Raw genomic sequence first — 17,499 nt, forward strand, 5'->3', positions numbered from 1 at the left:
TGAATTAAACTGCACATCGTAAAATAAAAGGTCTATTTCCATTTAAAAGCTACTTTATGGTCAAGCTTTGTATGGCGTGTGTCGTGTCTATTCCTTTGCAGATTTTATTCTTCATACAATCATAATATAACATAATGATGAAAATGTGAGGAAACAGTTTTGGGGGGTTTGTTTCATTAAAACTGAAAGCTATAAAACATATAAAATGTCTCCATATCCTCCCTCTGATGGTCCATAGTTTATTATTTTAGCAGTAAAAAGAACCAAAAAGGTAAATGACCAATAGATCCTGTTGGTCTGAGGATTTAAGTAATTGCACCATAAGTGCACATATCAATAACATTATGCATTGTCTTAATCAGCAAATTGTGGAGCAAAATGCTGCCCAATAAAATTATAATTTTAAAGAATTGTTGACTTCAGAAAAGGAGAAAATTACTGTCTTTCTAAAAGCAGATTAAAGTGATGTCACCCAGACAGAAAAAAAAAAACATTATCGATGTTTTCTTTTTTATTTCCTTCAAAAAACAGCAACAAAAATAAACTTCCCTCTTCGGGGTTAATTATGTTTCCATCCAGCAGCTTTTAAATTAAACATTTACAAAAATTCCCAAAATAAAAATACGACGCAGAGGTTTCAAATCATAAATATTCACAGTAGGTTCTTTCAAATGAAATCACAAACTCTCTCTTGTCAATAATCATCCTCCAGACGCTCTCGCGGTGCTTCTGTTGTGAGGCAGATCTTCACCAGTGACCTCTGGTCCAAATGTAACATCGCAGGTTCAGCAGAGGAACCGGCGGCGGTCCTGAGCGGGTCGACAGCGCGTGCAAACATCACTTTAAATAATTAAATATTTCCACGGTTCAACATTTGTTTTCTCATATCGAGCATAAAGTGCTTTCCCTTCATGATTTTTTTTTTGTTCACTTTCATTTTTTGCATGAAGCATATTTCTTAAGGCGATTACAAAACGAAAAGTATCCTGGGAGAATAAAAGTAAGTTGACAAAATGAATCCAGGCACTTGTTGTTTTTTTTGGACAGAGAAAGGAAAAAACATAATTCAAGTAAATACATATTTTGTTGTTTTTTTCTACGACGGTCAAGATGACGCAGCGGCGTGGAGCTTCGCGTGGTCGTCCGTCTCTTCGCTGCACTTCTCTTCTTCCCTCGACGTCGTCGTCTTCTGGCGCTTCTTCAGCTCCTCCAGCAGCAGCTCCGGGGCGGCGTGGCTCTTCTCCTCTTTCTGCTTCCTCTCTTTCCTCTCGTCGTCCTCCTGGCTCGCTGATGAGGAGCTGCTGCTGCTGCTGCTGCTGCTGCTGCTGCTGCTGCTGCTGCTGCTGCTGCTAGTACTGCTACTACTCGGCCTCTCGCCTTCCTCCAGCTCCCTCGCCGTCGCCCCTTTGGTCCGTCCCTCCTCCTCCCAGCGACCACCTCCCGCTCTCCCGGCCGCCGCCTCCTCGTCTCCTTCTCTTTCGACCTTCCTCGGCTTCCGCTCCTCCTTTTCAACCCTGCTCTCAGTCCTTCTGTTCTTGGTGACTTCTGGAGCGGCGCTGCTCGGGTCCCTCTCTTTACTCCGGCTGTGAGAGCGGGAAGCCGGTCTGTCTCGCCGCCTCGAGTTCCCCGGTGGATCCTGGCGATCGTGGCAGTGGTGGGGACGTTCTCCGTCTTTCATTCCACATGATTTGTGGGCGTTTTGCTCGGCGGCTCTGCTTTCCCTTCTCCTGCCACCCGAGTATTTCCTGCTGAGGCGAGGTGAACACGCGGCGTCGGCCGGGTCTCTCCTCTCCGCGTCATGTGACTTCGATTGAGAGCAGGAGCGAGACGAGGACGGGGGATTCCTCTTTTGGGCCGAGGCGCCGCCGCCGTGCTCCCTCTCTCGCTCCCTGTCCCTCCCTTTCTCTCCCTCCCTCGCTCTCTCTTTGGATCTTTTGCTCTCTTTCTCCCTCGGCCTTTCCCTCTCCCTCCCTCTATCTCTGTCCCTCCCTCTCCTGTCGTTCGTGTCCTTGCCACTAGGGGGAGCCACACTTCGGCGTGAGCTCGACAAAACGGGGGTTTTCTCTCTCTCCCTTCCTCTCTCCCTTCCCACTGACCTCTCTCTCTCTTCTTCATTTTGAGTTTCCCTGCTGGTCGTCGTCTCCGATGTCACAAACACGGAGGGTGACGGTAGAGACGACGCGAGAGCGTCCGCTCGAGCTTCTCCTTCATCCCGCTCTTCTTCCGCAGACTCTTCCTTCCCCCGTTTGGAGCGAGGGAGCTGAGAGAGAGAGAGAGAGAGAGAGAGAGAGAGAGAGAGAGAGACACAGACATCAGGAATCAGTTCATCCACCAACAACAAGTTAATTAAACAATAACCAACAAGCTTCTAAACTGAGCAACACACAATGTGAGAAAGACGTGTCTCTCTTCAAACCCAGATTCTGGATTAAAATCAGCTGAACATGACACTCATACAAGAGAAAACTATTGAAACAACCCACATCTCCAGAGGTAAAATGGCCGACACAGACAGATCATAGTCATATGCAGTTCTTCTTTGTGTTTATATATATATATGTATTAATATGTGTGAGTTCAAATAAATTGCACACAACACAGATGATTGTAAATGTATGATCATGTAAATGTGTACATGTACCTGTGTGATCATGTAAATGTGTACATGTACCTGTATGATCATGTAAATGTGTACATGTACCTGTATGATCATGTAAATGTGTACATGTACCTGTGTGATCATGTAAATGTGTACATGTACCTGTATGATCATGTAAATGTGTACATGTACCTGTGTGATCATGTAAATGTGTACATGTACCTGTGTGATCATGTAAATGTGTACATGTACCTGTATGATCATGTAAATGTGTACATGTACCTGTATGATCATGTAAATGTGTACATGTACCTGTATGATCATGTAAATGTGTACATGTACCTGTATGATCATCTAAATGTGTACATGTACCTGTATGATCATGTAAATGTGTACATGTACCTGTATGATCATGTAAATGTGTACATGTACCTGTATGATCATGTAAATGTGTACATGTACCTGTATGATCATGTAAATGTGTACATGTACCTGTATGATCATGTAAATGTGTACATGTACCTGTATGAGCACAAGTCTGCTCTCGGACTTGCCGTCGTCCACTGAGGGGTTTGGTCCGTCTTGGTGGCTCCTCTGGGACTTGGACCCCACCGTGTCCTCCTCTTCCTCTTCATCCCACATTCTCCCCTTCACTCCCTCCATCGGGTCCTCCATTGATTCCTCCGGCAGGTTTCCTCCTTCCCGTCCTCCCCTCTCGTCGGTCAGCTCTTCTTCTTTGCTGGCCTCCATCCCGTCTCGTTCATCCCTCTGCTTTTTACTCTCCTCCTCCTCCGTCGTCTTCTCCTCCTCTCCTCTGAGGGCACGATGCCAGAAGTTCTTCTTCTCTCCGATGTTTTGTTTCTCCAACGTTTCTCCCTCCTCGTCTCTGAAGGTCGCTTTCTCCCACTTCTGTCTCGCATCTCCTTCATCTGCTTTGACTTTCTCTTCCTCCACGTCTCTGCTGGATTCCTTCTTTTCACTGTCCTCGATGTCCATCTCTTCGTTCAACCTCTCCTTCTCTCCATTCCTAGCCTCCTCGATCTCTTCCTTCGTTGTCTCAGTTTTCTCCTCCTTCCTGTTGCCCTCCAGGTTTATGTTGATGCTTATCTTCTTCTGCGGCTTCACCTGTATCCCTCCCTCCCAGATGTGTCTCTCCGTCAGAGGCCGTGTCTTTCGCTCTTTTTTCGTCTCCATTTTTGGCTTCTTTCTGTCAAACGGATTCGGGGATTCGCTCCCGCGGGGTTCGGGGTCCTCTGCGGTGTTCGTTATCAGGCATTTGCTGTTTTCAACCTTTCGAGAACTTCTCTTCTCTTCTCCTTTTCTTTTTCTGCTCCTCTCTGATCTCGAGTCAGAGTATGTGCCACCTCCAGGGTATCTGTGTGTGTCCGCCGTGTCTGGCTCGTCATCGGGCTTTTCTTTGTGCCGCCTCCCCACATCCTGCCTGGAGTCTGAATGTTGGCCTCTCCTCCGTCCTTTCTCCGTCTCCAAATGCCTGCGTTCTCGGCTTTTTCTTTCACGATCTTTATCCGAACGTCTGTCTGGTTTGGCGAGCGGTTGAACCGATTTTAAGGCGTCGCCGGCGGTTGCTTTGTCGCGTGCTGGAGTTCCCTCCTTGAAGGCATTCGGTCGGGTGCCGCGCCTCCTCCTGTCCTTCCTGTGGTCATCCGGTGACTCTGCAGCATCAGGGGACGACGACTCCTCTTCTCCTCCTTCCTCTTCTCCTCCTTCCTCGCGTTTCTTCTTTTGCTCGTGTTTCACGGCGCCGAGGTTCTCCGGATGCTTCTCGTCGTCGCGGCTTTCTCGCGGTTCCACTTCCTCGGCGCGCTTCGTCCGACGGGCGCCCGGCTGAGCCGCGTCTTTGGACGGCGTGGAGCGCCCGCCGCTGGACGACCGCGACGGAGGGGACCGGCTTTCGTCGGACGAACGAGATGCGGAGGAGCGGCTGTCGCTGGACGACCGAGAGAGCGTGGAGGAGCGGCTGTCCCTCGAAGACTGAGACGAGCGGCTGTCGCTGGACGACCGCGACGGCGGGGAGCGGCCCTCCGGCCGTCGGCCGCGAGGGTCCGAGCGAGCGCGGGAGGCGTTTCCGCCTCCTTCTCTGTCCCCCCACTGAGGAGGAGGGGGGATGTTGAGCAGGGGAATAGGCAGCTGGTGGAAGTGGCCGACGTAGCTGCTGAAATATTTATCGCACCACTCTTTGTAGTCCCTGTTCCACTGCATGTAGCGCTCTCTGTCCAGCTCCGGGCCGCCACTCGGATTGGCATGCCGAGCGTGCGGGTGTCCGGGCGCTCCCGCCTCCCTCTGGTGGTGCTCTCCTCCTCCTACTCCTCCTCGCCTCCTGGAGCTGTAGCCGCTCGAGACGGATTTCTTACCGTGGTGCCGGCTGTGACGGTCGCTCTTGCGGCGATCCGACGGCGACGCGGGCCTGGAGCGGTAACCCACTCGAGGGGAAGAGGAGGAGGACGGCGTGGGGGAACGTCTGTAACCGTAGCTGTAAGGACGGGAGCGGCTGTGGAGGTCTCTGTGCCGGGAGTAAGGCGAGTGAGGCCTTGGGGGGGGGAGGGAGGAAAAAGAAGAGGATATGTTGTCACTGAGATGACTGTGAAACATCTGAAGGGTATCAGTCTCTATCATCCAGTGTATGTGCACTGCTCGTGAGTACCAGGAATAAAGCAACAATCATTTTGTGGTGATGACAACGTACCTCGATCTGCCGTGGGACCGGGACCGAGATCTGGACCGGCTTGAAGAGCGAGAGTAGGAGCGAGAGGACTTGAACTTCGAGGACTTTGAATGAGAACGAGAGGAGGAGCGTCTGTGGGAGGATCCTCTGCGAGGTGACCTGAGTGACAAAGATGGAGGAGGCGGCAAGTGTTTCACATCAAAGTAATCGACTTAAAACCATAACTGGCAACTTTCAATAAGGCCTTTTGATATAATTTCCTATTACCTTTCCTTCTTCTTTCTCTGATGCTGGAACCACTCGCTGGGGATGAGGGCAGGGATGGAGGCGGTGGGCAACAGGGCGGGGATGGGCGGCCCCTGGAGGTTTGGGAGCGCCCAGAGCGGAGGAGCGGGCGGGTATCCGGGAGGGTAACTGCCGAGAGGCTGCTGAGCGGCGAGAAACGTGTGGAAGTGAGGGGCTGGAAAGAGAGGAGGAGGAGGAGTCGAGGGATAGGAGGAGACGCAGGGAGGAGGCTGCTGCTGCTGGGTGTTGGATTCCTTCCAGCCTCCTGTGGGACAAAGTGAGGAGGAAGAGGAGGAGGAGCTGCAGGGGACAGAGGGAGGAAGAGGACATGAGACTGGAAACAGAGACGAGCATCTAAACATGATCCGAGTCGCTTCTGTGATAGTTTCTCAACTGACCTTTCCCAGAACGTTAATGGCGCCGAGGGTTTTGGGGCCGGAACTGTGGATTTAACAGGAAAAAAATGGTTTTGTTACTGCAGTTCTCAACATAATAACTCGGCGATAACGGTACGGACAGAGAGGGACGCCGCTGCTCACCTGAGGGCGGCGGCTCTAGATTCACACCGACCGTCTGCGGCGCCTCCATGAGCGGAGTGAGGTTCACCTGAGCAGCGACAAACACAGATTTCATACAGAGAAGCTTTGCTGCATCATGTTAGTGTGTGTGTGTGTGTGTGTGTGTGTGTGCTCACTAGGGGTATCAGCTGTGCCGGGGCATCAGTGGGGTCTTCGGGTGGAGTCGGTGCAGATGGGGCGGCGGTGGCCGCTGAGTCATCGCTCGTCTTTTCCTCGGCCTCTCTGAATAAACGACACATACATCCCAGCACCGTATGAACGCAACGTCGGGCTGAATATTTACCGGAGAGCTATTTCGTTTTGTACGAAGGGAGAAACCGAGAAAGACGGGTTTATAAATTTAATCAGCTTCGTGTGGACGTACGTCTTGAATCATTTATTCTGCTAAATGCAGGCGACGTGTCGTTATCCATCAAATCATCCGTGACCGACAGACCCATGAGCAAAATCTGACTTTCGCACAAAAAAAAGTCCCCTTTTTTTTTTTAAAAGTTGACAAAAAAAAAGTATGACGAAAAAAAGTTGACAAAAAAGTATGACAAAAAAAAGTTGACAAAAAAAAAGTATGACGAAAAAAAGTATGACGAAAAAAAGTTGACAAAAAAGTATGACAAAAAAAAGTTGACAAAAAAAAAAGTATGACAAAAAAAGTTGACAAAAAAGTATGACAAAAAAAAGTTGACAAAAAAAAAGTATGACAAAAAAAGTTGACAAAAAAGTATGACAAAAAAAAGTGGACAAAAAAAGTATGACGAAAAAAAGTTGACAAAAAAAAGTATGACAAAAAAAAGTTGACAAAAAAAAGTATGACAAAAAAAAGTTGACAAAAAAAAGTATGACAAAAAAAAGTTGACAAAAAAAAAGTATGACGAAAAAAAGTTGACAAAAAAAAAGTATGACGAAAAAAAGTTGACAAAAAGAAGTTGACAAAAAAAAAGTATGACAAAAAAAAGTTGAAAAAAAAAGGATGACGAAAAAAAGTTGACAAAAAAAAATAAGAGAAAAAAAAGTTGACAAAAAAAAAGGTATGACAAAAAAAGTCATCAAAAAAGTATGACAATTTTTTTTATGACTTTTTGTGTGTCAGAAATGGGCTTCCATACAAAACAGATTATTAGGTGTAGGGAAAAAAGACAGATTCCATCTGTAATATTTTTGGGAGAAATGAAGCACTTCGCCCTGGACCCCAGCAGGGGGCGGTACATACAACATGCTCCTGACCAGCTGCACACTCAGTAACACTCAGTAACTCGTCTCTGGTTGTGTTCTTGGAACTGCAAACTGTGGATTAACCGCTCTGCACCATAGAGGGTGACATCACGGGTTATATATACAGTATATTTGTTGTCTTTATAACTTTAAAAAGGTACCAAAACAATATGCCACGAGTCACAAGAGGCGGCCGAGCGCCACAAAGTCGTTTTATTTGTCGTTTACGTGAGTAGGTGCTTGTCGAGTTCCTCCAGGTGGCCTAGCGCAGGCTGGAGGGAAGCGCTCGATGTGGCGGGGGAAGAGGCGGGGTCTGTTGTGGGCGGAGCCACACACACCTGAGGCACTGGTGTCTGTGTGTCTGCGGCCTGTGAGCACTGCAGGAGAGGGTCCTGAAGAAAGAAGACAATATAGATGGATCAGAGAATAAACACGGGGGCGCCGTTTAAAACTTGCAGCATACCGCGCAGCGTGTTTCTAACTTTTGTTTGCACGGTGTTTCAGAAGATGATTATTTCAGACTAGACAAACATCCCACTGTGGAAAGCAAACAGTAATTATTCGGTTTCCTCCTGAGTCACGCAGGTACTGCGCCGCACCTATTTCTGCCTCCAGAGATGAAACACATCATTAAAAAAAAAAAAAAAAAAGGGTTCACCTGCTGGCTGCTGGTTGACAGGGGAAGCTTCATGAGTTGGCTCTGCACACTCGGAGGGGGCGGGGTCGGGACGGGGCTCGGCGTCTCGGAGGGATTTTGGGATTGGGAGGTGCCGCACCCTTTCTTCAGACTTCTGGAGGAGCCTTGCTCTTTCTTAAAGTTGTCCACGGCCTGGTTTGGGAGAAAAAACAGACAGGAAACTGAATCAGAGCTTAAAAACAATGACAAGCTTCTGGTCAGACACTTTTCGGATCAAATAAAGAGGTAACTCACAAACCCACCTTGAACAATACCCATTTACTCAATTATCTACGTTCTCTAACATAAATATATGTTAAATCCATCTGTCAATTCACCTGTCGGAGGAATTTATTGGCTATCAGGGCGTCGGGGGAGACGTCCGGTCGGTTACAAGTGGGGCAGACGTGGTCCTCTGAATCCAGTAAAGCATTGCGGATACCTGAGCACCAGAGGAAGACGGTTGAAATGTGAATATCAGGACTGAAAAACGACCGCAGTACCTTTAACGGATGGACATAGCACATCAGTACGACTCACAGTCGTCACAGTAGCTGTTTCCACAGCACGGTATCACCACAGCGTCACTCAGCATGTCGCGGCAGATCAGACAGAGGAGCTCCTCGGCTACAGGATCCTCATCTCCTTCAGACTCCGGCTGATCCTGTGGAAGGAACGGAGGCCTCTCCTTCTTGCCGATGGCGTACGCCTCGCTACGGACAGACAACAGTGGAGAAGCTGTAAGTTCACGTTCGCTTTTTTTATGCGTTTCAAGGCGGGTTAGGGGACTTAAAAAAACCGTGAGACTGAAAAAAGGCCGACAAGCCCACACTGGCTGATAGAAATGAACCTTCATATGTCTTGCTGAGCAATTATTTATTATTATTGTAGCTGTGTTTGTCATGAAAAGACTCTTGAACGAGACCCTCTGAAAAAGCGTATACACTGTATTATCTTTAAAGGTTCAATCTTAATATACTCATCCACTTTCATACTAAGAACCAGATACAATTCGTTAAATAAACAGGTTAGCTTAGCTCAGCGTCGCTAACGTTAACTTGAGAGATCTCTGGACGGAGCCAGGCTGCACACTGAGCTTTGTTTTTAGTCCTTATGCTTTCCCCCGAAATGCCAAACCCATTCCTTTCAAACGAGAGACGCACAAACATGGACTCTCTGGTCTCACCTGTCGATGGTAGAAACGGCGTAACGGCCGGAGCTGGTCAGCATGGCTCCCTTTGTGTTGGGGTCGTCCACCTCCACCATGAAGGAACGGGGGATGCCTGTGCTTTTCTTGATTCTCGTGGGGGCTTGGAAGTTTTTATCCTGCTCCACACACACACAACAAAACACACAAATAACGCTTACTGGATAGCATCAATTGATCATTTTCCTTTTCAGAGAAACAAGCAGCCTCTGAGAGACGCCACATTGAGAGATGCTCTCACCCCGTTGACGGGACAGTTCCTGATGTGGTGTCCGGTAGTTCCACAGCGATAACAGGTGTAATTTGCAGGAAGTACAGAACAAAACTTCTTGTTGTAACTAGAGAGAGAGGGAGAGAGACGAGACGTGGACAGATGAAGAAAGAAAATGACAGAATGATGGAACAGAAGAGGATTGCGGAGTCAAGGAGATTTGAAATGATTTAAAAAGGTGACTCACTTCATGGTGCCGTAGGAGGACTGATTCATCATGACTTTGATCTTGTCCTCCTCTGACCCATCCACATCAGCCAGGTTAGCCATCTGCATGTACACACACACACACAAATGCATGTGCGCCATCGACACAAAGCCGTCAAACAGGAGGATCAGTGTGATCGAGCATAGATACGTACAATAACCATTTAAAAAAAGAGAAAAGAAGAGTATACCTTTGAGAAAAACGGCAATGCTCTTGAAGAACTCTGGTCATCCATCTGCTGGAATTAAAACACACAATCAGTTTCGCTGATTCCCGACGAGAGCCTCCAGGCTTCAAGTCTCTGGGGAAGATTGATAGCTCTGTGTTCACATCGATTGGAAAAGAAACACTCAAAAGGTTTGGCTCCGAAACGTCACCGCCCGTCCTGCTAATCTCAACGCTTCACCTGCAGCGCCGTTTTGTGATTTCATGTCAGTTGCTGCTGGAAGTCATAGCTTGACTTTAGTGACGGTTATAGATTCTTTTAAATAATTACAACAGCATCCAGCAGGGATTTCCATACAGAGTGGATGATACACATCTGTTCTCATCCCAGGATTACCGCCTCAGCACCTGCTGCCACTTGGGAGAAAACAATATAACGCTCTCTGGGAACTTTCACCAGCAGGACATCATTTCATAGAATAAAAAAACATCTTCTCCTCCTCCTAATGTCCACCTGAGTACCTCTCATCACCTGACATAATATATTGTTTTTGCACTTCTTCTTGGTTTGTTGCTGTGCTGCAATAGATAACAGAAAGTACCCCCGCCCCTCCAAAAAAAGCAAAACCAACATGGACTCTTTTACCAAGAAATAAAGGTCACAAATAAAAACCCAGGTCAGCATCAGGTATTGTGATTATTGATCTTTAAAGTAAATGAATGAACGCACGTCTAACTAAATACAATAATACAACAAAAACGATTAATATTCACACACCAAGAACGTAATATTAACTTTATTTTGCCACTTAAAAGTCAATGTGCTGGAGTAGAGACTGGCTTTACTGTATTATATTGTTAACAGCAGAAAGATCCTACTGTCTGGTTCTATTAAAGCTCAGCCAAATCCAATAAAAGACGATATTAAGTTGCCGAGAGGGAACTGAAAGATCAAGTGTCTTTTAAGCTTGATCCAATAAGTCAAGATCTCTCTTCCTATGTGGCTTAGATTTGAACTTTTCCTATTAATGTGTCTTTTTTTAGTGTAACTAAAAGTACAAATTTCAGTTCCGCCAATGCAATTTTGTATTTATTTTTGTCTTCTTTGCTAAATAAAATGTGAAAACAAAGAGTTTAACATCCAGTTGGAAATGTCTAATGATGACAGATAACTGAAGCATAAATGACATTCGCCCTCGTGAAGTCAAACATAATCAATACATCAGACGGCTTCGTACAAACAACTTTATTGGCAGGAAAAAAAACACAAAAGAAAAAAAAAAAGGTTTGTGCAGTACGATCGACTCAAAGCACCGAGAAGAGAAGAAGACACGTCTACTGAGAAACCAGAGAGAAAATCAGGTCAGTGCACACGAGTTCAAGTTAGAGCTTTTGAGATGTCCGAGTTAGTTCACAGGATCATAAACAGAGCTGACGCCGCATGAAGAAACAACCACTTGCTTTCCTGAAGAGTTAAGAGAGTCGTTGTGTATTCGCTCCTGAAACTGTCATAACAACTTTGTACTCTTTATTTCCAAAAATGCTTCCAAGACATTTATTTCTTTACTGTATTTGAAGTGTTAGTTTGGTTTTAATGATACGTTTCCCAGCATCTGTTCACTTCAAAGTACTCTGTAGATCTAGATTATCCAGATACTAGATTGTTAATTTGGATTTTTCTGTGGTTGATGAGACCGGAAAGTAATCTAACATACTAAATGAAATAACGGCTATCGAACCACGCTACAAATATATACATCTCCAAAAGAGCAAGGAAACTGCAGCTCGCTCTCTGCAGAGGGGTCGACAGGGCGACGGCTGCTCTGAGCGCATAAAAGCAACAGTTGTGTTATCAGCAGTGGATAATGTCTGACCCGCCCATCACACCCACAGACAGATACCACTGATCTTCTGGTGACACAGCAACCCGTAAAATTCACAGATGAGGGCTTTTATTAGGAGAGAACATGCACGTGTATGTTCCTTTACAGTGACTAATGCAGCACTGAGGCGTTTGTGAACTTCATCTGTTTCAACTATTTTAATAACTTTGTGATAAACTGTTAAAATTAGACTACTACTTCCTGCTCGCAACAGGAACTTAGACTGCAATAGAGGCAAATGGAGGCGTTGGGTGATTCTGGTTAATTTGCTTAAACCAATTCCACCAAAGCACACACTGTTAAAGCGTGTGTGTGTGTGTGTGTGTGTGTGTTTGGTGGAGCTGCAGGAGGAGAGGTGCAGTGGGGTTTGGTTTGGTTACGTACTGCTTTGTAGGCTCCAAAGGCTTGGTGAGTCTGGACATCTGATCGCTCACTGAAACACAAAGAGACACAGATTCTTCATTCTCACCTTTCACAATAAAAGCCCCAGACGTATTATTCTTTCACGTTCTGTGTCAAAGTATTCATGACAAAAAGCAACAGTTAAAAGAGGAAAAAGGAAGCTTTGAAACAGATATTTTTCAGCTTTTGTTATAGTCTCCACCTCCACTTTTACAATTCTCCTCCATCACTCAGTCTCTCACACACATTCCCTCGACTGACGAGCGCAGCACTTTACATGCAAAGCGCTGCGCTTGTCAACCTTGTGATTGAAGGACGACCCGCTCCAAAACTAGTTAAATAAAGCCGATGACAAATTATGACTCTGTTCGAGTGTCTTGTCTCAAGGACCGACACTTGAACCCAATGTTTACTCTTGGTGTTTATACCCGAGTCAAGGCAGCATCAAAAAACTTAACATTTGGCCTATTTACCGGTACAACAACACAAACACTCCACCTGACAATAAAACTGACCAATATATGTCATTTCTAATAACTCACAACTGCTTTGTGTTCACAGTGAATCTTTCTTTTAGTTGAGTTTAACATTTGACGTTAAGTTTAATGTAAAAAAAACTTTCAAAAAGGATCCAAAAGTCATAGCTAACCGAAGCCTTTTGGGAGCTGAGGGACAGCCGCTCTGCTCGTGCAGGTGGAGAATTGATTTGCTGCATTTGATCTTGTGGACGGCGCTACAGCTCTCTTTAGCCCTCGGCCCTCTCCACCCGTCCACATGGTGCTGACGAGGCTAATCACATGACCACCGGCCTGTTCCAGGGAACTCTTTTCCTGCCTCCTATGCATAAAACACACACCACTGCTGGTTGTCCTGCCTAAGCCCGACTAATATCTGGGTAATCCCCCTCAACGTCACCATGGAGTTCCACTTCTACCCTTTCCTCTTTTCCTGCGAGCACATTCTAGCAGTTTCTGCTAGTTTAATCAACTGACGACCCTCAACTGAAGGATTCAGGCTTCTGTATCAATTCATCATGATGTTCATAGCATTGTTTATAAAAACTCATCTTAGGCATTTACTGTAAAATATGTGATATAGGCTTTTAAAATCAAATATGTACATTTTAGACAAGCATTTACGCATTTATAAATGTTACTATTATTGAGGCTGATGACTGGAACTCATTGCCATCTTTTGATTTAACAAAACAACTGAGACAAAGAGAGACAATGCAACACTTACGGTAGACTTGTAGGAGGCAGCGGCGTACAGACTTTGCAGTAGCGGGAACATTGACATGAGCAACACGTGTGTGCCAAACCAAAAGAAACACACTTACATGTGGCGGGTCTTGCTTGAGCTCGACTTCGATCCGATGACTGGGATTCTTCGGACGATGACGGAGGAGCCTTTCGGGATCGAACATTCCTCATCTTTGTACTCTGAGAGGGAACGATGGAGAAAGTGAAAGTATGAAGTCTTCATGATCAACTTAATATTGAATCATAAGAAAAATATCTCTCCTCTTCAAGGTCTTAAGTACCGTGTTTCATTACTAGTCTGGGACTGTAGTAAGTTTTTGTTGATTTATGATGATTTTTAATTCATTAATTGATCTTTAAGTCAATAATATATCACAAAATAGTAAAACATATAGATTATCAAGAGCTCAAGGTGATGTCTTCAGTCGGCTTGTTTTGTCTGACAAAATCCTAAAGACATTCAGCAAGAGTGAAACCAGTGAATTTGCATTTTTGCTTTCAAACAAACAATTGCTGATTCTCACTCTCATACAACTCGAGTTAGGAGAAAACACTGACACTCTTTGGATCCTTTACTGCGTTTTCAGGGACAGGCTGCATGACACATCACTGTTAGACTGACATCTAACCAAAAAGGCCCAAAAGGTCTGACTCCCTTCACCCTTCCAATAATGTAGGATAGTCTCTTCTTCCTCTTATTAAATAAACTATATAGCAGGAGTACAACTCCCCACCTCACAAAATGGACGGATTCTGCTTTTCGGTGGAAACACACGCCTCAGCGTATTTTGCATATTCTGCAGGATTTGATATAATCATTTGTATTTGATTATTATATTTGATCTCTTTTTCCCCCTTTTGGCCTTTTCAATGTAGTGAAAATATTTGAACTACAATATACCACTTTGCTTATATCCCTGATGATGTTCAGGTGTGTGTGTGTGTGTGTGTGTGTGTGTGTGTGTGTGTCAGACTGGACTTTAATCTTATGGTCATGACTAGGCTGTGCTTCTACCTTACCCATGCTATTTTTAACCCCACGTCTCTCTTTCTGGAGACGTTTACATGCATGCCACTGCCCGGGCTTCTCCACCACCACCACCAGACCAGTTCAAAGTCAAGAATTTGGCCCTTTCGGGACACTTTTGTCCCTTCCCCCGACCCGTCCCCTCGCGTCAAGCGGAAAAAGAGGTGACGCAAGGCAACTGTCAAACACGGAGCACGTGTTTTTTCTTCTTCTTTCTCCCCGACTAAAGTTTAAACTGTCAGCATAAACACACACTCTTCCGCGCAAACGTGTCAGTTACCTTCTTTGCTCTGCGCGTTGGTGATCTGCAGGTCACAGTCGCCGGCTCGCAGCTTCTCCCTGCCCATGATTTGCCGCTTCAGGTCCTTCAGGGTGACGTGCAGGCGGTCGAAAACCACCGTGTCGTAGTTGAGTTTGGAGGAGAATTTGTAGTGAACATGAGTCATGCTGATACAGTAACCCCACACACAAAAAAACACCCAAATAAAGCTCGCTCCGAGGCTGTCAGGAAGCCGACCGCCTGTGTGGTTTGTTATGGCGGCACAAAGTCGGCTAACGTTAACTAGCTGGCGGTTAGCAGCCGGCTGCGCTAGCGAACGAGCGTCAGTCCTCCGTAGCTTACCGAGCTAGTACATGACTTAACAACTTGCCGGATAAAAGTGCCGTTACGCCGGGTGACATTTCCCGGAACGTGGCGGAGCAGCAGCGGCGACTTAAATCAAAGCACCCTTAGTCTAATTTGAACTTTTTACTTCTTGTTTTTTCTTTGTATTCCTGCCGACGCCGCTTATCAAGCCGAAAGTGTTCGCTGACAGAAACCACCAGCTGTTTCCACGGTGAGCAACGGCTCGTCAGCAGCAGCACAGTGCACGCGCTGTCTGATGCTGCGTTCACGTGACTCCCCACGCGCACACTCACACTTGTTCAAGAGCCGAAGTTATTAATGCGATAATGCAAACACGCATTTATCCCGAATAGTATCCTGCATCACTTTATAGGAATGTTGAGATATTTAAAATAGAGTTAATTTTGTTTTTTTTCCATATATTTGCTTAAAACTACCAATTTGTTGACAAACATTATTTGTTATATGTCAGGTGTTTGGTTGTTTTCTTATTGTTATATAACGATTATATATCTTTATATATATCTTTAAGTTTTATACTCTATGTTTTATAATGAAAGGAGAAGTGGAAAACATAAAATAAGACGCACAACATCATCGTTTCGTCTGTGTAAAGCATGCCGAACAATATGATACAGTCTAGTCGTGAGGAAACAATACCGAGTCGACATTTTCAAAAGCGTTTATTTATTCAGTTCCGTTAAATAACACGTGTCTATCTTTACGCTGATCCAATTTAGGATTTAGACATTTACAAATTTCCTGCCGACACCTGAAGCCAGCATCTTGCCTCCGCGCGCAGTGCGGTGCCCCTGCACCTGTTTGGTCTCAGGGGACAGCAAGCCGGATGGTTCAAAAAGCAAACCAGAGTGAAACCCGATGAAGATGGAAACAGTAAATTCTTTCAAATTGTTCAATTCTTCTGCTGGAGATTTGACTTCGGTGCTTTCTAAACCGCAGTGGAGTTCCCACGGGCAGTCACGCTAAAAGACAACCACGCTCACTGTGATTCAGGACCACAGAGGAAGACAAACAGGCCTACTATTTATTTATTTTTCAAATCACAAAATTATGTATATTTTTTAATGCACATATATTTTTTTTAACTAACTCAAATTGTTGACTGCAGTTATGTCACATGTGTAGCCTAAATTATCCAGTAGATGGAGACGAAGTATCATTTATGATGCTGATTCTGTGTGTTTGTGTCTGTGTGTGTGTGTGTGTGTGTGTGTGTGTGTGTGTGTGTGTGTGTGTGTGTGTGTGTGTCTCGGTTGAGCTGTACTGCAGTGTACAGGGTTCATATCTGGCCAACGTTTGGTCCCACAGCAATAATAAAACACACTTAACTACCCTCGACTGAAATAAAGAGCCGTGCTAATTGACTGTAAGATTAAATGCAAACCTCTCTTCTCCAATCAGGTTCCTTTGCAGAGGATGAGGATACCATTGAGATTTTGCATCACAATCCGTGTGTGTGTGTGTGTGTGTGTGTGTGTGTGTTTGTGTGTGTGTGTGTGTGTGAGAGAGAGAGAGAGAGAGAGAGAGAGAGAGAGAGAGAAAGAGAGAGAGAGAGAGAGAGAGAGAGAGAGAGAGAGAGAGAGAGAGAGAGAGAGAGAGAGAGAGAGAGAGAGAGAGAGAGAGAGCCTACAGCCAAAACTACTGTTCAAACTAATGTTCAAAATCATTATGAAAATTATTCCTATCAGCAAAAAAACAGTCTTAATGATTTCTGTTGCTCTCCTGGCATTAATAAAACAAATTAAAATATCAGTTAGGAAGCAATGACTTAACATTTTGGAAAATGTGTGCTTTTTTAAGTGACTTTCTTGCAGAGAACTATGTAATTGACCTCACTTTGTAAATATATGAAGCTAAAGCACAAACACCGACTGCTAGCTAGCAACAATGTCCACCTGCCAGCTCCTCTAGAACTCACGAATTAACATTCAACGTTCATCGTTTGATCTGTGCTTTAAAAAGAGAAGTGTAAACATTTTAAATTTGCCGTTTCACAGGCGGTAATCAGACTACTTCTTGGCTGTTGCCAGGCGACTGACAGAGACTCCAGGAAGTGACTGTTCCCGACCAAAAGAGCCTTCCCCGGTTCCCACACACGCGGCTGCATTACAGTGCATGTCCTCTGCGCTATGTTGGGCTCTAGAGGTGCTATAGGTGGCTCTCGTTACCTCGAGACAGAGACAGATACGCTGTTTATTTTACTCTACAGTGATATGAGATCTTAACTCAACCAAATAACCGACAGTTTCATTTCATCGAGTCAAAACCGGACTGAAACTCTGATGAGAATATATTTCAATAAATTAAAAACATCCCTTCAAAGAAACGTGCAGTCGACGCCGTGTAGCTTTGCCACACAGACTCCCGAAGGTGGAGCGGCAGCAGCGTAGGAACGCGG

The 17,499-nt window shown here is 45.4% G+C and overlaps 1 protein-coding gene across 2 annotated transcripts; it reads right to left on the minus strand.

The window, feature by feature from the left end:
* Positions 1-506: 506 nt before the first annotated feature.
* On the minus strand, positions 507-15,308 carry LOC137787059 (E3 ubiquitin-protein ligase RBBP6-like). 2 transcript variants are annotated; one of them, XM_068579279.1, is made up of 18 exons: positions 14,736-15,308; positions 13,506-13,608; positions 12,149-12,197; positions 9,907-9,951; positions 9,696-9,778; positions 9,479-9,575; positions 9,217-9,356; positions 8,571-8,743; positions 8,369-8,472; positions 8,013-8,183; positions 7,583-7,746; positions 6,262-6,367; positions 6,107-6,173; positions 5,966-6,008; positions 5,550-5,867; positions 5,304-5,441; positions 3,122-5,147; positions 507-2,260 (listed from the first exon to the last, which is right to left on the minus strand). In XM_068579279.1, exons 1-18 carry the CDS (start codon positions 14,899-14,901, stop codon positions 1,106-1,108), a joined length of 5,148 nt encoding a protein of 1,715 aa, XP_068435380.1. In that variant the 5' UTR covers positions 14,902-15,308; the 3' UTR covers positions 507-1,105. The 2 variants fall into 2 exon arrangements, with proteins under 2 accessions (XP_068435380.1, XP_068435378.1); XM_068579277.1 differs by having other exon boundaries at positions 508-2,260; positions 9,907-9,954.
* Positions 15,309-17,499: the final 2,191 nt, after the last annotated feature.

Source organism: Clinocottus analis, unplaced genomic scaffold (assembly GCF_023055335.1).
Source record: "Clinocottus analis isolate CAN_PGR_092001 unplaced genomic scaffold, fCliAna1.0.p SCAF_16, whole genome shotgun sequence".
Classification (NCBI taxonomy): domain Eukaryota; kingdom Metazoa; phylum Chordata; class Actinopteri; order Perciformes; family Cottidae; genus Clinocottus; species Clinocottus analis.

Bases quoted from the DNA above. Each gene is read 5' to 3' on its own strand.
- LOC137787059 (XM_068579277.1), bottom strand. From the start codon at position 14,901: ATGACTCATGTTCACTACAAATTCTCCTCCAAACTCAACTACGACACG. The intron at 8,473-8,570 runs GTGAGTCGTACT...TCTGGTGCTCAG, and splicing joins AAACAGCTACTGTGACGACT to GTATCCGCAATGCTTTACTG. The intron at 6,368-7,582 runs GTAAACGACAAA...TCGTTTATTCAG, and splicing joins CTCGACAAGCACCTACTCAC to AGAGGCCGAGGAAAAGACGA.